The sequence below is a fragment of the Panthera uncia genome, chromosome D1 (genome assembly GCF_023721935.1).
Source record: "Panthera uncia isolate 11264 chromosome D1, Puncia_PCG_1.0, whole genome shotgun sequence".
Lineage (NCBI taxonomy): Eukaryota > Metazoa > Chordata > Mammalia > Carnivora > Felidae > Panthera > Panthera uncia.
In genome coordinates, this window is record NC_064808.1 from 59259316 (window position 1) to 59281145 (window position 21830).

Here is a 21830-nt window from a genome sequence, read left to right on the forward strand (position 1 = left end):
AAGAGTCTAGCTATTTTTGAAAAAGGAGCTAAATCAAAATTAGATCGCAGAGGCTTAGACCTTTCATATCAACCTACAATGCAATGGCTACAATGTTTAAGAACTAAATACAAGGGGCACATGGGTGGCTTAGTCAGTTAAGCGTGTCAACTTCGGCTCAGGTCACGATTGTGTGGTCTGTGAGTTTCAGCCTCGCGTCGGGCTCTGTGCTGACAGCTCGGAGCCTGGAGCCTGCTTCAGATTCTGTGTCTCCCTCTCTCTCTCTCTGTCTGCCCCTCCCCTGCTTGCGTTCTGTCTCTCTCTGCCTCTCAAAAAGTAAATAAGCATTATATATATATATATATATATATGTAAACATATATACATATATAAATAAATAAATAAGACTTAGAATCAGATGGGAATCCAAATATATGTTCTGCCAGTTACGTGACCTCAGGCTACCTATTCCATTGCTGAATTTCGCTTTCTTCTTCTGTAAAATGGGGGTGGTGACAGCATCCCTTCGGAGGGTGCCTGATATACAGTATGTATCAATAAATTCACACCGATCATTCATTCTTCAGATAGTACTGCATGCATGCCTACTATGCGCTGAAGACTGTGGCTGTGTCAGGAATACGGAGAAAAACTAGACATAATCTCCATCCTCTGGGAGATCACAATCCAGACAAAGCACAAACTGATGTTGGAATCCCAAGGGTATCCAAATAATCTACAGCTGTTACTGCTGCACCTTCTTGCTTATACACAGTAAATAAAAAACCATGAATTTTAGGATCAGATAGATTTGGGGTCCATTCTTGTTTTGTCACTTATTGGCTGGGTGATCTGCAGGTTGCAGGTTATGAAATTCATTGAGCCTCGCTTTCTATGTCTGTGAAACAGGCATAAAAACATTCCCATTTCACCATCTCACAGGGGTGGTGTTAGATCAAATGAGGTAATGTGTGGGAGAGCCATTTTTGGCTTAATAACTAACACTTATATCAGGTTTTAGAGTTTACAAAGCACTCTTCATATGCAATTTCTCATTTAACCTCGACAACAATGCTGTGAGAACACCCAGCTACTATCTTTCTTAGAGGTGAGGCTACTGAGACCCAGACAGTATGAGTGAATTCTACAAGGTCATGCGGCTCCCCCGGTGCTCCTTCCTTGTTTTGACAATTCTCAGGGCAATATGCAAGACAGATATTTTAAGATTAAGGAAACTGATCAGCAAAGAGGCAGGCTCTCCTCTGCAGGAACCTCCTGGTTCTTCCAGCGGGTCTGTCTCCTTTCCTGGCCCTGTTGCTTATCTTTTGTTACATCCAAGTCAGCCCCTGGATATATGTGAAATGAAATGAGATCCCCTCCGCAGAATTTCCCAGACACTCAGTCTCACTTCTGTCATCTGGAGACTGCTGGGCTGCCCATCCAAACGCAGCATTTCCTCGCCAGTTTACGCCAGACACGCTCTCCTGGCATGAAGCTGAGGTTGCCTGGTGGTTGGGCCCCTCTCCATCAGCCTTTTACAAGCTGGGTTGTGGGCTCTTACACGTCTTAATGCAAGGGGCCTGAACAGGGCGACCTTGATGTTTATGGGATGCTAACTGATGGGAACACAGCCTGTCAGTGTTCAGGCTCCCCTCTGCAGATGGCCTCTCCGCCTGCATGGGAGACTCACTGACTCCTGACGGGAGCAGAAACCAGAGATGCTGCTTTATCATTTGGTCTCAAGTTGTAGGTCCTGTTGTGATTTTTCTTATGTTTCTCTCTTTTTTTTTTTTTTTTTTGTCCTTGATATAAAAGGAACTGCTTTCGTTTTCCTTCTTGATTTTTGCTTTGACATGAAAACAGATATAACTTCCCAGAGTGGTTGCTGGAAACCAAATAGGATGGCACTGAAGAATGTGCTTTGACAGCTCATCTATCCTTTATGCGATGTAAGTGGGATTCTGTGAAATGTGGGTCATGGCTCCTCTCCAATCCCAGTTTCCTTGCTTGTAAGCCAGGGATGACACTAACCACTGGACACAGGTGGTGTAGGAATTGCTCTCACTTGTCTCCTCTCTCGTGTGCCCACTACATGCCAATCCTACAGCAATGGGATCTGATGGTAACCGTGCCAGGCATGGTTCTTTCCTGACCTCAAGGAGTTGACATTCTAGCATGGCAGGCAGACATAACTGATATCAGTTACACAAGTTCACATGTGCAGAAGTAAATCTTCTAGCATAGCGTCTGGCACGTAGTCAGGGTATAATAAATTGTGCTCACACATACTTTTGTGAGAAAGAAAATGATGTGTAGTAGCATATGCACTGGACTGACGTCAGAGCATCGGATGTGAATTCTGACTCTGTGACATATCCAATACAAGTGAGCATTTGATAAGTTCCTGTTGACTTTCACCTGATACACATCAGAGCTTTCTGGCTGGTAGCTGGAGGGGCTGGGATCTGAGAGGAATCCTTTGAAGTACTATGGAGAACACAATCCGTAGGGTAGACTTGGGCTCCGATTCTGACTCCCCAGCTTCCTTGGGTCCTTGTAGAGTCCTCAGAGAATTATTTAATCTGGGTCATACTTCTGCACTCCCCAAATGAGGAGAGTAATAATGGTCCCCCACTGGTTGAGTGGTGATAATGGAAGAAAAGGGTGCATGTGGAAGGCCCTGGGTAAGCTGTGCTATGAACACAACTCATTGATGAGGACTGAAGACCTCTTGTGTCATCAGAGCTGTACTTCTTGAAGAGGAGCATCTTCTTGAAGAGCAAAATATTAGCTTTTATAGTGATCAGCCTCAAAATTTAGGTATGCTTTCTCTAGTTACCTTGCATGGCACCATTGGCCAATACCATTGAAACCCAGGAAGAAGCCGTTTGTATTTACAGCCTTGGCTTCCTCTTGAAATCACATGAAAATCCCAAGCTGTCTTACAATTTTGATTCTAAGCCTGTAAAGTTCTTGACTGAAGCATACAGGATCTTGGAGATGAACCAGGCCAGGCCCAAGAACACATTAGCTCTTCTCTGAGGGAAAGCCATGCCTATAGCTCTTCCCTTCTGCACCTCTGCCTTGCCTCACCCCTGTACATGCCTGTCTTTTCTCCAGACCAACAGCTCACCTAATGGCAGGCTTTAGCTTTTTCTCATCTTGGTTCCCCCGCAGCAAGCACCAGGCATGGCACAACATGAGATTTCAACAAATATTTGTTGAAAAAACAGATGAATAAAAAAAACCCCAAAAAACAAAACTTCACGGAAGCGGTGTTAAATTACTTGGGCTTGACTCTGTCTCAGGGTCATATTGTACAAGAGTTATTTAGTTAGATATATTTGCACAGGGGCTCAGTCCCCTTTGTGCCTAACTTTCTTAGAAACTCAGCTGCAATCTCTGACTGAGAACTCTGTAATCTTAAAGGGCCTCAGTCCTTACACTCTCATGCACACCTTTCTTCCTACTGCTTCCCATGTCACACCCATTCTCCTTCCATGATGTGGAAGTGAGTAGGCACGTGAGGAAGAAGTGAAAAGGGTAGGGAAAGATAGCAGGTTTGGCTATTGGTTAATTGTGCCCCAAAGTGTATACATAAGGGAAAAAGCTGCTCCAGGCTCCTCTCATTAAATGTTAATCCCTATACGAGCCTGGATGAAGCCTGGGACCTAGCACAGCTATGTTTTAATTTGTCTGGACTTATTTTACAATCCTGTTCATTAAAATAGCTGGTACGGGAAGCTGTGGCGTTCCCCTAAAGGGACAGACTTACATATATTTTTCTCATAAAATTTCTGCGACTTGGAAAGATGCTCAGAATTGCCACAAGTGAGGAATGCAAGGGTCGCTGCCCAAGGATCTGTGGGCTTTCCTGCTGAGCAAGGAACAGAGGCAGGTGAAACAGAGTCTTGGCCCCATGTGACCTCCTGGAAAGTCCTTTAATAAGTCCGTATTTAGCACTAAAAGGGATAATAGGGAAAATTGTTCTATTTTGCTTAGGCCTTGAGGTTCTTAGAATGCCCTTAAGAAATTTTAATAGAGGGTTAAATAATTTTAAATGATTCCTGCTAGGATTTTCTGTTTTATCACTAGCTCTTCGGAATTAGTGCACAGCTCAGGAATTTCTCTGAAATTCTGGTACACGTTAAGTCTAAGCCACACTATTGAAGCAGAAATAAGGAGAAAATGTAGAAGCCTTGCCGGTGGCCCACAAATAATATCTCATTAAATCCTCACAATGGCCCTGCAATGGTATTTTCATTACTGTATCATAGCTGGGGAAACAGCTTGGAGGGATTAAGTGACTGGCTCAAAGGTAACTTAGCTAGAATGACAGGTGGCTATGATTAACACAGCTCTTTGGTCTGTGACTTGTGTGACCGAGTTGAGCTGAAACCTCAGTTGCAACGTGACACATTTCAATGACTGTTAGTTACATATTTTAGATCATTGCCCCAGCTAGAATACAGGATCTCTGAGATCAGTCAGAGTCTCCTTCCTCACCCTGACCCAGTGTTTACCATATTAAGTACTTTTCCTTTTGTTTGTCTGTTTATCTGTTTGTTCGCCTTCCATATGCCCATCTGTCCATCCATCTATACAATCCACCCAATCATCTAATCATCTATCCAGTCACTAGGCCATCAGCCTGTCTGTCCGTTCATCCATCCATCCATCCATCCATCCGTCCATCCATCTATCATCCATACGTCCGCCCATCCATCATCCATCTATCCATCACTCATCCATCCATCCATCCATCCATCCATCCAGCTATCATCCATGCATCCAGCCATCCAATTGTGTGACTTGGACAAGTTACTCCACCTTTCTCTGCCTCAGCTTTCTCTTCTGCAAAATAGGGTTTATACACTAATATCTCAGGTTCATCTGTGAGGCTTAAATGGACACCTTACAATGTGCCTAGTATCATACACATCTTTTATAGAGTAAACACTGTATGGCAACTATATCATGTTTATGTGCTAGAAAGATCCAGGAGAAGGGAGAGTTTAATGATCCTGGGGAGAGCAAGGGGATGATGTGAACAACCGAGGCACCTCTGAGCAGCTAGAGAGGACTAGATTTGGAGCATAATCTGAGGGACAGCTCTTTGTGGGCACCTCATCTTCTGGGGAGGGTTATGTAGGCCAGGACCTGTTTAAGGGACAGGCCAGGATAATGGTAAAGCACTTTACCAATGGCTTCAGTGTTCTCAGTGAGGTCAGAATCTCTGCTGACGGAAAGAGGTGGACATTTAAAGAGCCCTTTCGGGGAACAAGAGCAATAACTCCCAAAGTATAAGAAGGATGCAGCTGGAAGGGCCCAGGAGAGGCTAAAGATCATGAGCATGAGGTGGTTTGGCTTCCAGTGCTCAGAAGCAGGCTGTAAGCTGAGGGATGGTGAGTGGCTGGGATGGGCCTGGGTTTTGCAAGGTGGATATGGACAGAGGTAGAGACAAGGGAGCTGTGAGTGATGAAGGAGAACAGCTGGAGGTGAAGGACCATGGGACTAGGGGAAAATGATGGAGAAGGAGGGTGTTGGAGCTGGGCAGGAAGTGGCCTGCTTCTGACCAGGGCATTTCCCTCAGGTGGGTTTAGGGGTAAGAGAGAAAACAAGGAGAAAAACTTAGAGGACCAGTTTTTGTGATAAGAGCATAAGAAGACACTTCAGAGATGCCCTAGCCATTCTGTAGACAGGAAAATGAAGGGCCGGAAGAGAGGAGTGCCTTGTCTGTCGTCCCACAGGGACATGCGTGTCAGTGTTTGAGCAAGAACTTAATGGCTGACTTAGGAAATAGTCACATAAGGGGCCAGCTAGACAAATGGCTGAAGCGGGGCCTTACCACACACTGTGGCCCCTCCTCTGTGCCTCTGTACAAGCTGTTTCCGTGGTCTGGGTTCCCCTTTTACCTCTATCTTCAAACGTTCAACTCTACATTGGCTTTGAGTTCTGGCTCCTCCTCTTTGAAGCCTCCTTCTAGTGTTCCATCTGGCAAGAGTTTCACCTCCTGCCTTCCCAAAGCACTTGACACGAACCTTTCTTTATCAGGGTAATTAGTCTGTCTTGCCTCCAGAGCCCTCCCGTCACCAGATTGATCTCTACATTCCCCAGTGAGTCTTACACAGGAAATGTATCTTCTGACTGCGTCAAGGTTCTACCATTTTGCACAGAACAGAGGCTGGGATTCACAGAAGCTAGTATAAGGGCCTCCTCTGCTACTTCTCAGCTATGGGAAACAACTGTAGCACCCCTCTGAGCCTTCTCTTTGTCATTTAGAAAATGACAATAATGATACCTAGCTGCCAGAATCCTGAACGTGATTTAAAAACATACTGGGGCGCCTGGGTGGCTCAGTCGGTTGAGCGTCCGACTTCGGCTCAGGTCATGATCTCGCGGTCTGTGAGTTCGAGCCCCGCGTCAGGCTCTGTGCTGACAGCTCAGAGCCTGGAGCCTGCTTCCGATTCTGTGTCTCCCTCTCTCTCTGCCCCTCCCCCGTTCATGCTCTGTCTCTCTCTGTCTCAAGAATAAATAAATGTTAAAAAAAATATATAAAAACATACTGAGCACCTACTATGTGCCAGATACTCCTAGAGGCTGGGGATTCAGAAATTATATTAAATTATCCCTAGGCTCAAGGAACTGAAGTCTACCCATATGTGTAAAGGAGCACGAGGCTGCCACCATGCCCAGCACACAGTAGGGTAATTACAAGGTACCTTTCTCTCCCGTAGGCAGATATCTCTATATTTTGAACAAAAGGTTTCGATGTTGCACCCCCCCCCCCTTCCTCCTTTTCTCACTAAATTGGGAATATGGCTTTTTAGTCTCAGTGCAGGTTTCAAGAAGCAGCCAGAAGGGGAGGAAGGTACAGGAAAGGAGCCTTCGACTTCCTTACAGTAATTAGTGTCCCCTTGACATTGAGGCCAAACCCAAGCCACTCTCCCGTGCTTTTCAACTTCCATCTCTATCACCAGAGGGTCAGCGCTGCTCCCAGCCACGGCTCCATCCCACAGATCTAGTTGGAGGAAAGCTAATGAGCCTTGGAAACCACATGGCCTTTCACCTCACTGGAGGAGCTCGGGAAGCTTTCAAACCAAGCAGGAAAGTAGATTCCAGGATGTTGGTGCATAGCACGCTCCACACCTATTCTCCCAGGACCAGAATTTCAAGCTTCATGAAGCACCTATCACAGGAAGTAGTAAGCCACTGCCAGTCATCTTAATTGGAGGGTATCAGGTGTCCTGATTGGAGGAGTTCAAACTGAGCTTGGGGGAGGCCTCCAAATAGGGTCTGACTTTGCAGAAGGATAACAAGGCAGGAAAGGGCTGGTGAGCACAGAAGCCACAGAACATGCCAGGATGTGGGGTTTTGGCCAGGGCTGGAACACTACCTACACCCCACAAAAGGGCCCAACTGGATGAACTGAAGAGACAGTGATGTTCGGTCCTCTTCCCAGAGACCCCCGGCCCTGCTATCCTTTATGAAAGGCCCATCTCTCCACCCGATCACGTGCCCACCTGTCTACCTGGCTCCTGGACACATCCACCTAGATGTCCTCCTGGCGCCTCCAACTGCATGCCAGTGTTAGAGTATGCTTTCCAAAATCAAACCTCACATGTCACACTTCTGCTTAAAACTTTTCAGTGGCTCCCACCGACAGATAAAACCTAAACTCTTCTGAGGCCATTCACGACTGGATGCCTGCTAACTTCGCTCACCTCTTCTCCCTCTCACTACTGCCACCAATATCCTAAGCAAAGCCACTCCAAACTACAGGTCTTCCCTGGACATGCCACGTGCTGTCGCATCTCTGTGCATGTTGCAAATCTCTGACTTCTACAATGGGATGCTGCAAGGTGCTTGTCTCTTCCTTCCATCTCTGCCAACTCAAACCCACCTCCATCACCCACCTTAAATCCTGCTATCCTCCAAGAAGCCCCCCGATCACCCCGGCCGAAAGCAATCACTCTTTTCCTTGAACCCTTGTAGTAGTGCCAGTTTACATGGTTCTTGGCACCGGTATCCAATGAACTGATACCTTGTGAACCTCATACCTGAGTCATCAATGGGATCAGCATAAACCTTGGAAATGGCCAATGGCACAGTTATGTAGAGGATAAATACGGGCCCTGAAGTCCGAGACAGCTGGATTTGAATCCTTGTTTTCCCAGACGTCTCTGGGCAAGTCCCCCCGGCTCTCTGAACCCTGATTCCCTGGGAACAATACGATCTACAGTGTCACAAGATTCTTATTTGTTGTCTGAATAAACCATGAAGCATATACATGAAGAAGCTCTGTAAAACGTAAATAAAATCTCCATTCAGAGAGCAGTTATTATTTTAAAATTACAAGTTATGTACCAGCGGTTTGATTCAGGAAGACAACCGGAGATTGTGTACAAGCCATCGGCTTGGGCGTCCAAACAGAAACCTGATTCTGAAGCCCAGTTTCAGGAGGGCTTATATTTACATACTGAAGAGCTCCAATTCTGATAGAAAATGTTCTGGGGCTGTCAGGGGAAATTCTACTAAATTACAAAGCTGCCAGCTCCTGGTTTATCAACCTTTAGCTCTGGCACTATTTAGTACTACGCCTGTCTGGGCCCAATTTCCCAGTCTTTGATTAAATGTTAGGAACCGACCATCTCATTGTGTCTGAAACTGCATGCTACTTCCCAGACAACTGGTGGGCTCTTCTCTGCTTCCTTCCAACGCCTTCTCTTCCTTCTCTGCCTCAGTGTCAATCTCTCAGATATTTATTATTCTGAACTTTGATTTCAGGCTACCACTTGCTGTTGGGAAGGGGTACAGGAAATGTCAAGTCTCAATGGATATTATGCCTCGGCTGAAATTCTAACCTCGGGTTCCTCTTCCTGTAACATACCTATACAGAAATAGCCCGGCCTGATCATTTCCTTTTGATGTTTAATTGGATGTCGGTGCTGTGCTTTCTGGGCTGAGAAGCTAATGCTTCTCAGAGAGAGAACAATTCCGGCTATACACACGAGACCTGTAGCGGGGAGAATGCTCCGCGCTGAATGTAATTTTCTCTCCCATCCATGAACAGAAGACAATTTCTCTGGCATTAAAGCATCTCACTCAGTCTTTCTGTCATTAATAAGAATCAAATTCTGTTCCCTCAAATTTAAATGTAATTATATTTGCCTCGTAAATAAAATTGAATTACCATTTTCAAAATTTAGCACTAATGCAAATGCTATATTTAGAGCTTTAATTTTTTTAACCCTGTTACTACTTTCGACTTATTATTATTATTTTTTAAACACTGGGCTTATTTTGCTGTCAACTGTGACTTAATTTGATAACAGAGCGTCTCTGTTCCCTATCTTTCCAGTCATATTTGTTGTTAACTATGCTTCGTGGTTAGCTTGTCTTTTTGGTAGGGGAAGAGAGTAATAGAGAGGCAACTGGCAGCTCAGAGGATCTGAGTTTGAATTCTAAAAGGTCCGCCCTAAGCGAAGGAACCTAGGCCAGGATGGGCTGAGAGAGCTAAAGAAAGAGCCCTGACATGGAGTCTGAGAGAGAAATCTTCACTGTGCATTGGAAATTTTTTTAATCCGAGATTTGCAGCAAGGCATTCAGTAGACCCCAGGTTTGGACCCTGCCTACCTTTCTGGCCCAACTAACCGCCCCCCACCCCCCACCCCTGCTCCCTCGCCCCAGAGCTCTGAGTCTCCGGTCAGAGAAAAGATTTTCCAGATGCCATTCCTGCATATCTGTGTACTTCACACATGCTTTTCCATCTGCCTGCACTTCCCCTGCCCCTCTCGTGTTCTGGCTCACAAGTCTCCTCCCTGGGAAAGACTGTCTCAGCTTCTGGCCCCAGCATCTTCTGGCTGAGCTCACTGCTCCTGCCCTTGTGCTCCCAAACCCCATGCACATACGTCAGTCAGAGCTCTTAACTAGGTGTCACTTCCCGAGTGGGTGAGGTTCCCTGATCCTGGGTGCCCAGAACAGCGCCCAGCACACAGGGAGGCCTAAAAGGGTCATAAGTGAATGAGGTGGATATCTGTGCCTGTCAGGGGCAGGTGCAGATCTGGAGCTGTTCTGGGATGCTCTCTCTGTGAGGCTGTATTCCACTCTGGAATTGAGCTCAGAAAGCTCATTATGGAAGCTGATGCTAATGCTGTTTGGCCCTTGTGCTGTTGTTCGGGGATAAATATGTCAGCACATTAATAACTTCATCTAGACTCAATGACCAGTGATGGGAGCTGGTGGTAAAGAGTCAGAAACCACAAGGAAACTGAGCCTCTGAGAGAAAGCAAAGTTGTTCAAGGCTACATAGACTCAAATCCAGGTCTGGCTCTAAACCTTCACTATATAAACTGTCCTCAGACTTATATTTGCAAGAGTCTAAGGGACTATTTGGATAATTTAGATTTAATCATGCATTTTAAATACACACTATTTATTGAGTGCTTACTGAGTGCCAGCACCATGCTAGGCATATTATACATATGTATTAAAGCTAATTTAAAAAACAACCCTGCAAAGCAGGTACCATTAGCCATATTCTTTGGATAAGCTCAGTCTTATCCAAACCTTATCCAGACCTCTAGCTTGGTCCCACTCTAAATCCCATGCAATTCTTTCTGACCGCATATGCTACCTCCAAACCTGTACCACAGAATCTCTAAAAGATCTCTACCTGTTCTTCCATGAAACTCAATTGCAGTGAAATGATAAGAATCATAAACCACCAGCATGGGCATTTCACAGGCAGAATCTCTGCCATGTATCGCTTCTATGAGCCAGCAACCCAAAGGGATAAAATGCAGTGAGAGGGCCCTCTCAAATAAAAGTCATTTATGGAAGATAAGATTGGAGAGGGCTCACAGAGCAGTGGAAATGAGGAATGAATTTATGAGGCTGAGGACGGAGGCTACTGGGCTGGGGTGGAGGGGAAGGAAGACCCGAGGGAGAGCCAACAGAGGGGCAAACGATGAGTCTAAGTGACCACATTTGAAATGGTATCCTGGAAAATGTTACAGAGTTTGAAATCCTCTTTAGAAGTCCTGAGGCTCTGAAAGAAAGGTAGACTCTTCCAATTGTAAGGACGGTCTCAGAGAGGTTAAATTCCTTCCCTTTTCTAAGGCAGCTCAAAGCCAAGAGGATGAAAAGCCAGCTAAAGCATATGGGGGAGGTGGGAGAGTCATTCTGCTCAGCAAGGCTGCTGAGTGGGCCCATTTTATGCAAAAGCTGATGAGGCATCCAGCCCAGCGTGGCTGCTCCCTGGGGAAGATGGCCTGAAGGAGGTGAAATGATGCCAGCTCCTGTCCAGGAGGGGTTCCGGCCGGCCGGCACGGCACACGAAACTAACATGAGCTAGGTCTGGAAAGAGACAAAGAAGGAGCCCAGGGATTTGGTTTTAGCCCTTAGTGCATGCATGTGTGTGTGTGTATGGAGGTGTGGGGGCGCACTGGGGTGGGGAGGAGGGTCCTGAGAGAACAGATTAGACTGGTAGTGTGCTGGGATCTTCCTGGGCAGAGCCAATAGCTTTTTCTTTGATGTGTCACTGGGTAAGTCATCGAGTAATCATCGAGAACCTAACCCAAGACAGGCCCTGCAGTAGGGATACTGGCAAACCCTGACCTCATGGAGGTCACGCTTGGCAAGAGAAAGGCTCGATGATAATACATTGCTCAGTATACCACAGAGCTTGGCAGAGGCCCTAGAGCCATATCCGTGTGAATCTGGACTCTGCCACTCACTGGTGGGGGGAAACTGGCAAGGAATTGAACTTTTCTGAGCTTCAGTTTCCTTACCTGGAAAATGGAACTAGTAATACTTTCTTCCACAGGGGTTTGTAGAACCTTAATGAAGATAATGGTTGTAATACACTTAGTTCAGTTGGTTTGGTACATGGTAAGCCCTAAGAAATGGGTGGCTCTTTAAGTGATGCTCCATCCTGTGGCTTATCAGGAAAAAAGATAAGATCACTGATAAGGAAACACCTTTGGATGGAAAGGGGGCTTGAGGCAAGAGCTGAGGACTTAGCTTTAATTCACACTCTGCCACTGCTAAACTGATTTACTCTGGACAAGTCATTTCATCTTCCCAGCTCTTTAACCCTCTGTTAAACCACAGCACTGGCAATCACCATCACCATCACCACTACCACCATCCCCCAGAGACCAGAGAAGCCAAGTCCTGCTGCGCCCGGAGTTGAGGACACAGGTGTGCTGAAGGTGGGCCACAGGCATTCGTCCCAACAATTGTCTTACACTGTTTGTCAGGAAGGAAGATCACTTGAATGAGGCAAGATTTGGGGAGGAGGTTCTGAGATGAGATTGGAAGCCAAGCTACTGGGAACTCAGGGGCCTGAGTAAATACTTGTGTAAAATCGGACTTCACTGTTTCCACAAACGGTAACCAAAGTGCTGGGGAACTTTGTCGGCTCACATTTCATCACAGGCTGGTCGTGGAGTGCGGGGCGTGTCGATTTCAGATGCTTTCATTAAGTCTCGTTCTCTGGGCCAGTGAGACACCTTTTCCTTCCTATGAGGGCCATTTGGTGATTTCTGCCAACTTCACAACCCATAGTTCGTGCCGACACTATGAGGAGCACTTAGGACGGGCTGCAGGCCTGCGGCTCCTGATGGGAAGGCTCTGGGCAGTATCTGTGCCAGCCTGGCCACACCAGGGGCAAATAACACCACACGAGGAGAGCTGCCTCTCGACAGGTGTCTGACTTGGGCCAGACACGGTGCCGACCACCATACCTACACTTTGTCACTGAATCCTTACAACAATCCTTACAACAATCCTGTAGGTGATTTTACCTTTATGGTAGAAGACGACAGAATAAAGTAGGCCCAGAGGGGAACATTAGGACCTGAGGTTCCTGGGTGGGGAAAAACATCTATTTTGGAATAATGCTGGGAGTGTCTGACCACAGCAAACTTCCTCAAGCATAAGGTTCCTCTTAAGAATGTAACAGATCTCACCCATTCCCCCTCAGGCTTCCCTCAGGAATTTGACAAAAGACCCAAGCATGGCCTTAGGCCACCACTCATACAGCGGAACTGAGCCAATCAGGAATGGACCACCCAGCACCTAGAGCTATTAGGCCAATAAGGGTGGGACCTGAGAGGGAACAGGGGGTAGGGGAAGGCTGACCAAAACCTTATGACAAGGACCCTTGCCTGCTGTCACAGGCATTCACGTCCTAACGTCCCCCCTCTGTAAAGAGAGCTTTCCTACTATTCTTTCTTCCTGATCTTATACTCTAATAAAATTTTGCCGATGCGATGCTCATTTTGTGTCCACCTCTTCATTCTTTGAGGGAGCAAGACAATGAATCCCACATACTGTGGTAAAGAGTCCTGCAACACCTTGAAGGAAACTAACTGCAACTTGCTGCAGCCATCGTACTAGCGGGGAGCAGATTTTCTGAAAGACCAGTGCCTGTCCCACCACCATGTAGCTAATTCCCCTAGCGCAGAGGCGGTCCCTCGGCTCCAGCACCACCCAGTCAATAAGGCATCTCTTGCTTTGCTTCACGGCCAACACTCAACAGCTTTCAAACAGCTTCCACTCAGTGCAAGTGCCCTTGGAAGGGAGGTAGGAGAAAGATACCAAGTGCTCGCTCTATCTAGACACTCTTCTACGTGCGTGCACACATTGTATAATTTAATGGTCACATAACCTTTGAGGTAGACACTGTTATTATCCCATTTGCAGATAAGGAAGCTGAAGTCAAGAAAAGCCAGTACCTTGCCAAGGTCATCCAGTTAGCACATGGCAGAGCCAGGACTGAGCTCAGGCAGGTACTGCCTATACAAAGCAGGGTTGCCAGGGAGAAAACCACCTTCAAAGTACTTCCACTAGACTTCAGACTGGTTTCTGGAGGGGAGGTGACCGCTGAGGAGGGACAGTGGCCTGTGGAGAGGCAGCACAGAATACCAGGAAGCGGGCTGGGCCTGGGCTCCCAGGCTGAACTTGGGCTGCCAGCCTCATAGGGCACCAGCGTGCCTTAGGCAAGTCTGCAACCCCCTGAGCCTCAAGGTAAGAATGGGGATGATGTCATAGCTGGCCACCCTGCCTACGGGCTGTTGTCCTGTGTGTGTGTGTGTGTGTGTGTGTGTGTGTATGAGAGAGAGACAGAGACAGAGACAGAGAGAGAGAAATTATCTCTGTATGCTGTGAAGTACTCGGCAAACACAAATTGTTATTTGCTATCGCCAGGGGAGACGGTACTTTTGAAGCCATCTTCAAAATTCCTGGCCTGGTGGCAGTCGTGACACTGTTTCAGTCAGCTGCAGGTTAGAGATTTAGAAACTATAATCCACATTTCTGAAAGGGCATATTTCTTCTTGCCTCTATCAAATGTCTTCATTAATATCGAGGGCTCTCATCAATGGCTGTTTTAATCATAATTGTAATAGCAGCTAACATTTACTGAGCCCATATTACGAGCCGAGTAGCATGACAAGTGAGTTTTTAATAACATCTTAAACAATTCACCACACAATAATTTTCCAAATAGTAACCCCAGAAGGTAGGCCCTGTTAACCACCTCCATTTTACAGCATAGGGAGGTGAAGGAACTTGCCCGAAGCTAGAACTAGTACATAGGGGGGGTCAGCGTTTGGACCAAGGTTTGCTGGGATCAGGGACGCTTCTCATCACTCCTCTGACCATGCGCAAGAGGCTACACACAACTGACACCAGTTATGGGGAGCGATGTACACACGGTGGAGGAAGACAAACTCTCACGATTCTATTTAAAGTCCCTTGCAGTGGGTCTGCTGTCTCCTTTTATGGGACCAACTGAAGAATACTTAGTGATCTCACTCAAAGTTACACCTACCTCTGTGAAAGGCTGTGGCGTTTCATCAGGGATTAACAATGCATGGACACTTATATACCTATCATAAATTAGCTTTGTGGCCACATAACAAACAATACAACCCAGTGTAGCTTTGAGAGGACCATTTATTATATCGCTATAAACAGAGCTATATAAAAAGAATTATTCCTAAGACCCTGCGCATCTGCGTTTGCAATCACGTCTTAACACGAGCTTTGCAAACGAGGATAAAAAGTCCAGTTTAGACTGCATACTGAACATCAATTCTCCATTCAAGGGGGCAAGGCAGTTCAAAGTATTCCAGAGGCACAAAGGCTGCATGGATCTCATTTTTGCCAAAGGTTCTCAACCATCTTTCCTGATCACAAAGGGGACTGCTAACACACAACACGATAAGCTCATTTGGGCTTCCCGTGGTTTAAACAGTGTGGTGTGGTACAGAAAGCGATTTAAGTAAAAAAACAAAAACAAAAACAAAAACCATAGCTAGAGATGCTGCCACTTTTTAGCTGTGTGTCCTTGGGTAGGATTACTTAAAAATGTTCTGTGCCTGAGCTTCTCCATCAGTTTATTTCTCTTCATTTGTTTCTTTGTCGTCTCCACTCCTTTCGTCCTTCAATGCAAGTGTGACAAAGATGGGGACTTTCTTATCTCTTTGTATCTCTGATTAGAAGAGTCCCTAGTACACAGCAGGTGTTCAAAAGTATTCATTGAGTAAAGTATTCTGTAAATCAGTCACACAGGGGCGATGATACCTTTCTCACGGGGTTTTCACGCGTCCACTGTTTATTTTTTAAAGTTTCTTTATTTTTGAGACAGAGAGAGTGAGCAGGGGAGGGGAAGAGAGAGGGGGAGAGAGAGAGAGAGTCCCTCCGCTGATAGTGTGGAGCCTGAAGCAGGACTTGAACTCACGAATCATGAGATAATGACCTGAGCTGAAATCAAGAGTCAGACACGCCACTGACTGAGCCACCCAGGCGCCCCATGTGTCCACTGTTTAAATGAGACATTAAAAGTGAACACACCTGCCATGTACCAAAACTGTGCTAGGTAATTCACAAATTGCCATTTAATCATCATTTTGAGAGGGTCTACGCTTAATTGATTGAGCCACCCAGGCACCCCAAGGGTCTAAAAAATCATAAAGTGCTTACAGACAGAAGGGTGCCAATAGAATTATCCTTTGGAGGTTATATGTATAAACCCTCTACATATGCACCAAACAGTAAAACCAAAAACACATTTACTCACGCATTCATTATCCATTCATCAATATTTATTGAGCAGCTGTAGTGAGCCAAGCCTGTGCTGAGTCCTGGGCATGTGGGGTGAATAGACATGTTTGTTATCTTCATGGAACTTACGGGCTAGCAAGGGATCTGGCCACAATGGCAGGTAGGGACTAGGTCACAGAAAACCTTAAATACTACACTGAGTTCAGACTTCATCCTGAAGAACGGGTGAAACTAAAGGGTTCGGCAGCTGGGACCTGAGTCCTTTAAAGCCCCATCCCTGCAGATCTCACCAGGCATGCTGTTCCCCATGGCCCTGCCTCTAGGGATGACCACCATAACATGGGAGATGAGATTTCAATCTATTACTGTAATTCACATGGTTACAGGGCAAGGGTTTGACTCTGGGTTTAAATGATGTGAAGATTAGTTTCTGAATCCTCTGCCCATCTAAAAGTACGGGTGCCAAAGGATGGAGTTCAGGGAAAGAAGAAAAGCACGCAGAGATGTAGGTCACCCCACTAATACATGACAGAGAACAGGGTCAGACCACTAATACTGACAGAGAATAGGGCACGAACCGTGAACATGTTACAGCGGAAAGCCCCTTCCTCCAGCCACGCTGTGCCCTTCTCCCCACACTCACCAATGGAACAGTCGTGTCCAGTCCAGCTTGGGTCACAGCTGCAAAGGCCGGTGTCTGGGAAGAAGGTTCCGTGGCCTGAACACTGGTCCAAGCACGTGGCTCTGGGCGTCTCACAGTTGGTGCCTCCCCATCCCACGGAACAGTGGCACTCGCCTCTCACGCAGACACCCCGGCCTGAACACGTGGGGTCCATGCAGTCCACTGTGACACAAAGCAAAGGGAACACAGGTGAGCATCTGATCAGCAAAGGTGAGGCTTCTTTAAGTGAACTACTACACTTTGTAGTAGAAGGGCTTGGTAAGAGGACATAGATCTCCTGAGGACAGGCCACTTGATACAGTAAAGAGGAAGGATTTTAGCAACTGGTAGACCTGGGTTCCCGGCTCTATGGGTGGCTGACTGTTTACCAGTCAGAGGCTCGGTTCCCTTGCCTGTAAAAGGTGGATACAAATCTCTACTTCTTGGTTTGTTGTTGGGGTGATGGAGTAAGAAATAAGTAAGACGGGTGCCTGGCTGGCTCGGTCGGTAGAGCATGTGACTCTTGATCTCAGGGTTGTGAGTTCAAGACCCAGCATGTGACTCTTGATCTCAGGGTTGTGAGTTCAAGACCCAGCATGTGACCTCTTGATCTCAGGGTTGTGAGTTCAAGCCCCAAGTTGGGAGTGGAGTTTACTTAAAAAAAAAAAAAAAAAGAAATATTTATCAAGTGTTAGCATGGTGCCCCGTGCCTGCTACGTCTGTAATAACTACACCAGTTAGCAGACAAGACGTTGTTTTGTTCACTTCTGTGTATCCACCTCCTAGAACAGTGCTTAGCACATAGGTCCTCAAGAAATCTTTGTCAAATAAACTAATACTGTTTACCACTTCATAATACAGTCTTAACGTGAATGTGGGACTAAAAGAGATTCCCTAATTTAAAAGAGAATTTATTTTGCACTTAAATTCCATTAGATTTTATCATCTTGCCAAAGTTCTTGTGACTGACACAAACTTTCAAACCTCACTTGCCAGAGGGCAAACATTTCAACGACTATTCAAAATTACATGTGGGAGCTTTGCACAGATCCTCCTCATGTAATGGGTGAACTATATAGCTGTAGCTCACAGCCAAGCAACCCCTGCTGGGCTATTAGAGCCTAAGGTCAAAGTGGTCTCAAGAGATCAAACCAGGAAGAGAGAAAGGAGAATAACATTATGGGTGACCTGCTCCGTGCCCGCACTCTAGGAAGTGCTTTACATATAATATCAGATTCAGTTTCTTCCATAACCCAGTGAGGTACAGATGAGGAAATTGAGGCTCACAGAGGCAAATAATTTAAGCCAAATCATACAGTTAACCCTGCCAGAGAGGAATCTGAAGGCGCGTCTGTCTGATTCTGAAGCCAATATTTGCTCCTGCGGCTGATTTTCCTAAATCAAAGCTTTAGCTACGGGGCTACACAAAGTTAACAGAGACCTCTAATCTTCCAGAAAGCACTGCACAGGAAAAACAAAAGAAGAGTAGGCAAAGGTTGGTCCAACGTTATGAAAAAGTTGTTGGATCTTTTATTTTAGGAAGGCAGGAGATTCCACTCCTCTTGCAACTGTAGGGGACAGTGGTGTCCTGGCAGGGGCTACAACATGCAGCGGTTGGAAAAAGGGTCAACGGCACTATGATGGGTGTGGTCAGCTTCCTCCTGGAAGGAGCTCATGAGGAAGCCCTATCTATGCTCCACAGGAAGGAACCTGGCATCCGGCCTCTGAGGCCCTACGTACGTCATGGTTCCATGACCCGTGTCAAGTCCTGTACCTCCTCTGAAATTCCCATGTCAAAACTATTGACACCTCGGTCGCTCATGAGGACACCGAGGATTTGAAAGGACTGAGTGAACTGTAAACTGTCAAGAAGTTACTTTTCCATCCTGTCAGGATATTCAGCAGTGTGACGTGGGCAGACTGGTCAGAGGTGCTTTTACTTTATTCATTTATGATTCAGACAAGCTTTTCGTTCATTTACGAATTAAATTTCATAACCCCACATATTTGGCTTCGGTGCAAAAGACTGGGAAGCCTGGCCTGTGGATGTTAAGGGTCAGACACAAACGGACAGAGACCGTACAAACGGCTACCTTCTGGGAACAGAATGTATGTTTGAGGACCAGCTTGTCAAGACAGTTCTTTTACTTTATAGGTTTTAAAAAGGGATTTCACCTTACCGGCCTAAATGAGAAATCAGAAAGTCAGAAGGGAGGAGCAGTCATTTGCTAAAAAACAGAGTTATGAGAACAACAAGAGCAACAACAATAATAATAACAGTCAGTATTGAGGTAGTCCTTCTTCTGGGCCATATTTTGCTATTAAACCTTCTATATACATTATGTCATTTAACTTTAGCCACAATTCTTTGAGATAGATACCATTACTCTCCTCATTTCACAGAGGAGGAAATTAAAGCACAGAGAGGTTAAATAACTTGCCCAAGATCACACAGGGTAAGTGGAGGGATTTACATTGGAATCACTCTTTCTTGGTACACATCTCTTGCTATTTCCTCTGTAATCTTACTGGTTCAAGAATATACACATACGTGTATATGGACATAAGTGGTCAAAACATAGAAACAAAACCAAAATAAAACAAGAAAAGAAACAGAACAAAGTAGAGAATTAATAAAGCCAAACGAAGGCAAAGAATCTTCTCTTGCAGTCTCTGCACACTACTTAACAATGGTTAAAGCATGACCCGTTGGAGTTCCTGGTAATTAAAAATCATAAAAATAATAATAGTGATATATTTTCATGACTAGCCTCACATCTCAGAACCTCAGAAGGATTATTCTGGCCCATTAGGCTACTATGGTAATTCCCTAGATCCAGAGAGCTTTCCAATTTGACAGGAAACGACTCAGCAATTCCTATCCCGAGGCCTATAAAGGTATTTCCCGTTCTGCGAGCGCCTGGGTCCAGGCTTCGGGTTGAAGCAGTCTCTGAGGCGCCCTCGAGGTTGAATCTATAAATCTGCGCTGTTAGCGAGCAAACCGGGAGGGCGCCAAGTTTAGCAAGAGGCCCTTGGCGTCACGGCCCCATTCCTCAGACACAATAAGTCTGACAGGGACCCAGGAACCAGCAAAACCAATCCCACGCTCTCAGAAGATGGTCCGGGCGGGGACGAAGGCACTGCTGAAAGGACTACCTCCAGGCAGTAGTCACTGCTTCTGAAGGTCCACCTGGAAAAGTGGGTGGGGCGTGTGAGGGGAGTTTCGAGGAGGACGGAACCTCCAGGAAAGGCCTCTTGGCTGAACTGGCCGAACTCCCTGCAGGGAGGACAACGTCCACAGCCACGATCTGTGCCACCGGGATGCTCTGCCAGAGATGTCCTCTGTAGACTCTGGATCTGCTCTCGCTTTCTGGGGCCTCTGGTTGATGAGAACCCTCGGGTGGGATTAAAGTTGTCTTCTTTCTATCCCACCAGGGCAGTTGCACAAATGACGCTTATTTCCCTGGGAGCGGTGGGTGTCACGGGAAGAGCCAGCTGGCCAGGGGTTAGGGAGGTCTATGCCAAAGGAGCAGGGGAGAAGTTGGCAGGGAAGTGGGCTGAACTTTGTGTGGAAGACAGTCTAACTCAGTGTCCGCTTGGAAGAGGGGCCAAACGGTACATTTGTTCTCCTCTGCAGAGCTTGGCATTCAAGTCAACATTTCTGGCAGAAGCTTAGCCCATTAATGAAATGATGAGGCCTGCACGAGCTGCAAACACAACTCTTCCCCTAACACGGTCCCCGCTTCAGTGACCACACCAGCCATTAGCCACTCTTCAGGACCACAACACAGTGTCTCACTCTGCCCGGCAAAAGGCCTGAGGTGGTCTCTTCTTCCCCTCCCCCAACTCCCTCCAAGCGTCCTATCGGCGCGGTTTTAAAAAAAAATAGGGGACAATAAACCTCAGAAGGAGGAGAGAGGGGAGAAAATAAGCTTGTTAGCTGATGTTTTATAAACACAGTGAAAGGGAGGAGGAGAGAGAGCAGCGGGGAGTGGGGGGCAGGGGGGGAAGGGCAGGGAAGACCCCGAGAAGCCCCCATTATAAACACAAGGACGTTGCAATGACGCTTCAGCAGAGAAACAGAAATAATAAAGGGAATCAGAACCAGATGGCCCTCCTCAGGAAAGAAAGGAGTGAAAACGCTTCTTTTCGAATAGATCACGTACATCAAAGAGCTTAACAACCTTTTTTCCCTCTTTGTAAGTAACCCTGCCCGCTGGGGCACTGCCCAGTGCCAGCTGAGCTGGAGGACGATCTGCCTCCTTGGCCCACATAACACGGTGGGGTTGGGGGAGGGGGGCGGCCCCACAGCCTCAAGAGGAATCTCTTTGTTTTTCTTTTCTTCTCCGGGTCTTCACCTCAAGTGGCTAAAATAAGAAGGGAAAGCAGATGAAGGTCATCGTTGTCAGGACGAGAAAGTGGAAGTTGCTTTGTTCCTGAGGCTGGCGCTCCTCCTCTCTCAGACGGCCCAAAGTAATCCCCAATCCAAGTTAATAGGTCTGAATCGGGACCCCCAGGCACACTTGGGGTTTACAGGCAGCCTGTCTCCGAGAGGCACTGCTTTTCAGACACTAATCCCTTCCTGTTCCCCACTCCTTTAAAGTGGGCCCATTCTACCAGCTCTCCTTTGCTTGCTTCTTTTTTAAGAGAAATGATACCTTGAGAGGGGCCTGTGTGTTAAATCCCAAATGGGTTAGAAGGCCAGCTCTCCTTGGAGCCTCCTCCATCCATGGAAGAAGATGCCAGCACCCTAGATGGTGGGCAGTGGGAGTGAGGGCCGTTAGCCTTTGTCCACCAGTTTCAACAGCGACATCCCCCCGTTTCCAAAAGACCTTGGATAAAGTGAGTGGGGTGAAACAGGAAATGTGCTTCAACTGTCCCCAGAATAATACTAACAATATAAGAGCTAACATTTACGGGGCATTTATTATGTGTCAGACACTGAGCTAAGTGCTTTACATGGGTCATTTAATTCAATCCTTATGATGGCCCTCTGAGGAAGGAATTCCCATTTTGTTGATGAGGGAAGTGAGGCTAGTTTGTGGCACAGCCGGCACTCAAACCTACATCTGGTTCCAGAGCGTGTGCTTTTACAAGCCACCCTATATTGCTTGTG

The 21830-nt window shown here is 46.5% G+C and overlaps 1 protein-coding gene across 1 annotated transcript in view; it reads right to left on the minus strand.

The window, feature by feature from the left end:
• TENM4 (teneurin transmembrane protein 4) overlaps nucleotides 1-21830 on the minus strand; it is a 233189-nt gene that overhangs the window by 125748 nt on the left and 85611 nt on the right. The window contains exon 9 of the mRNA XM_049640560.1: nucleotides 16697-16897. Within this exon, the coding sequence (XP_049496517.1) occupies nucleotides 16697-16897 (201 nt within the window). The remainder of the gene's footprint in view (nucleotides 1-16696; nucleotides 16898-21830) is intronic.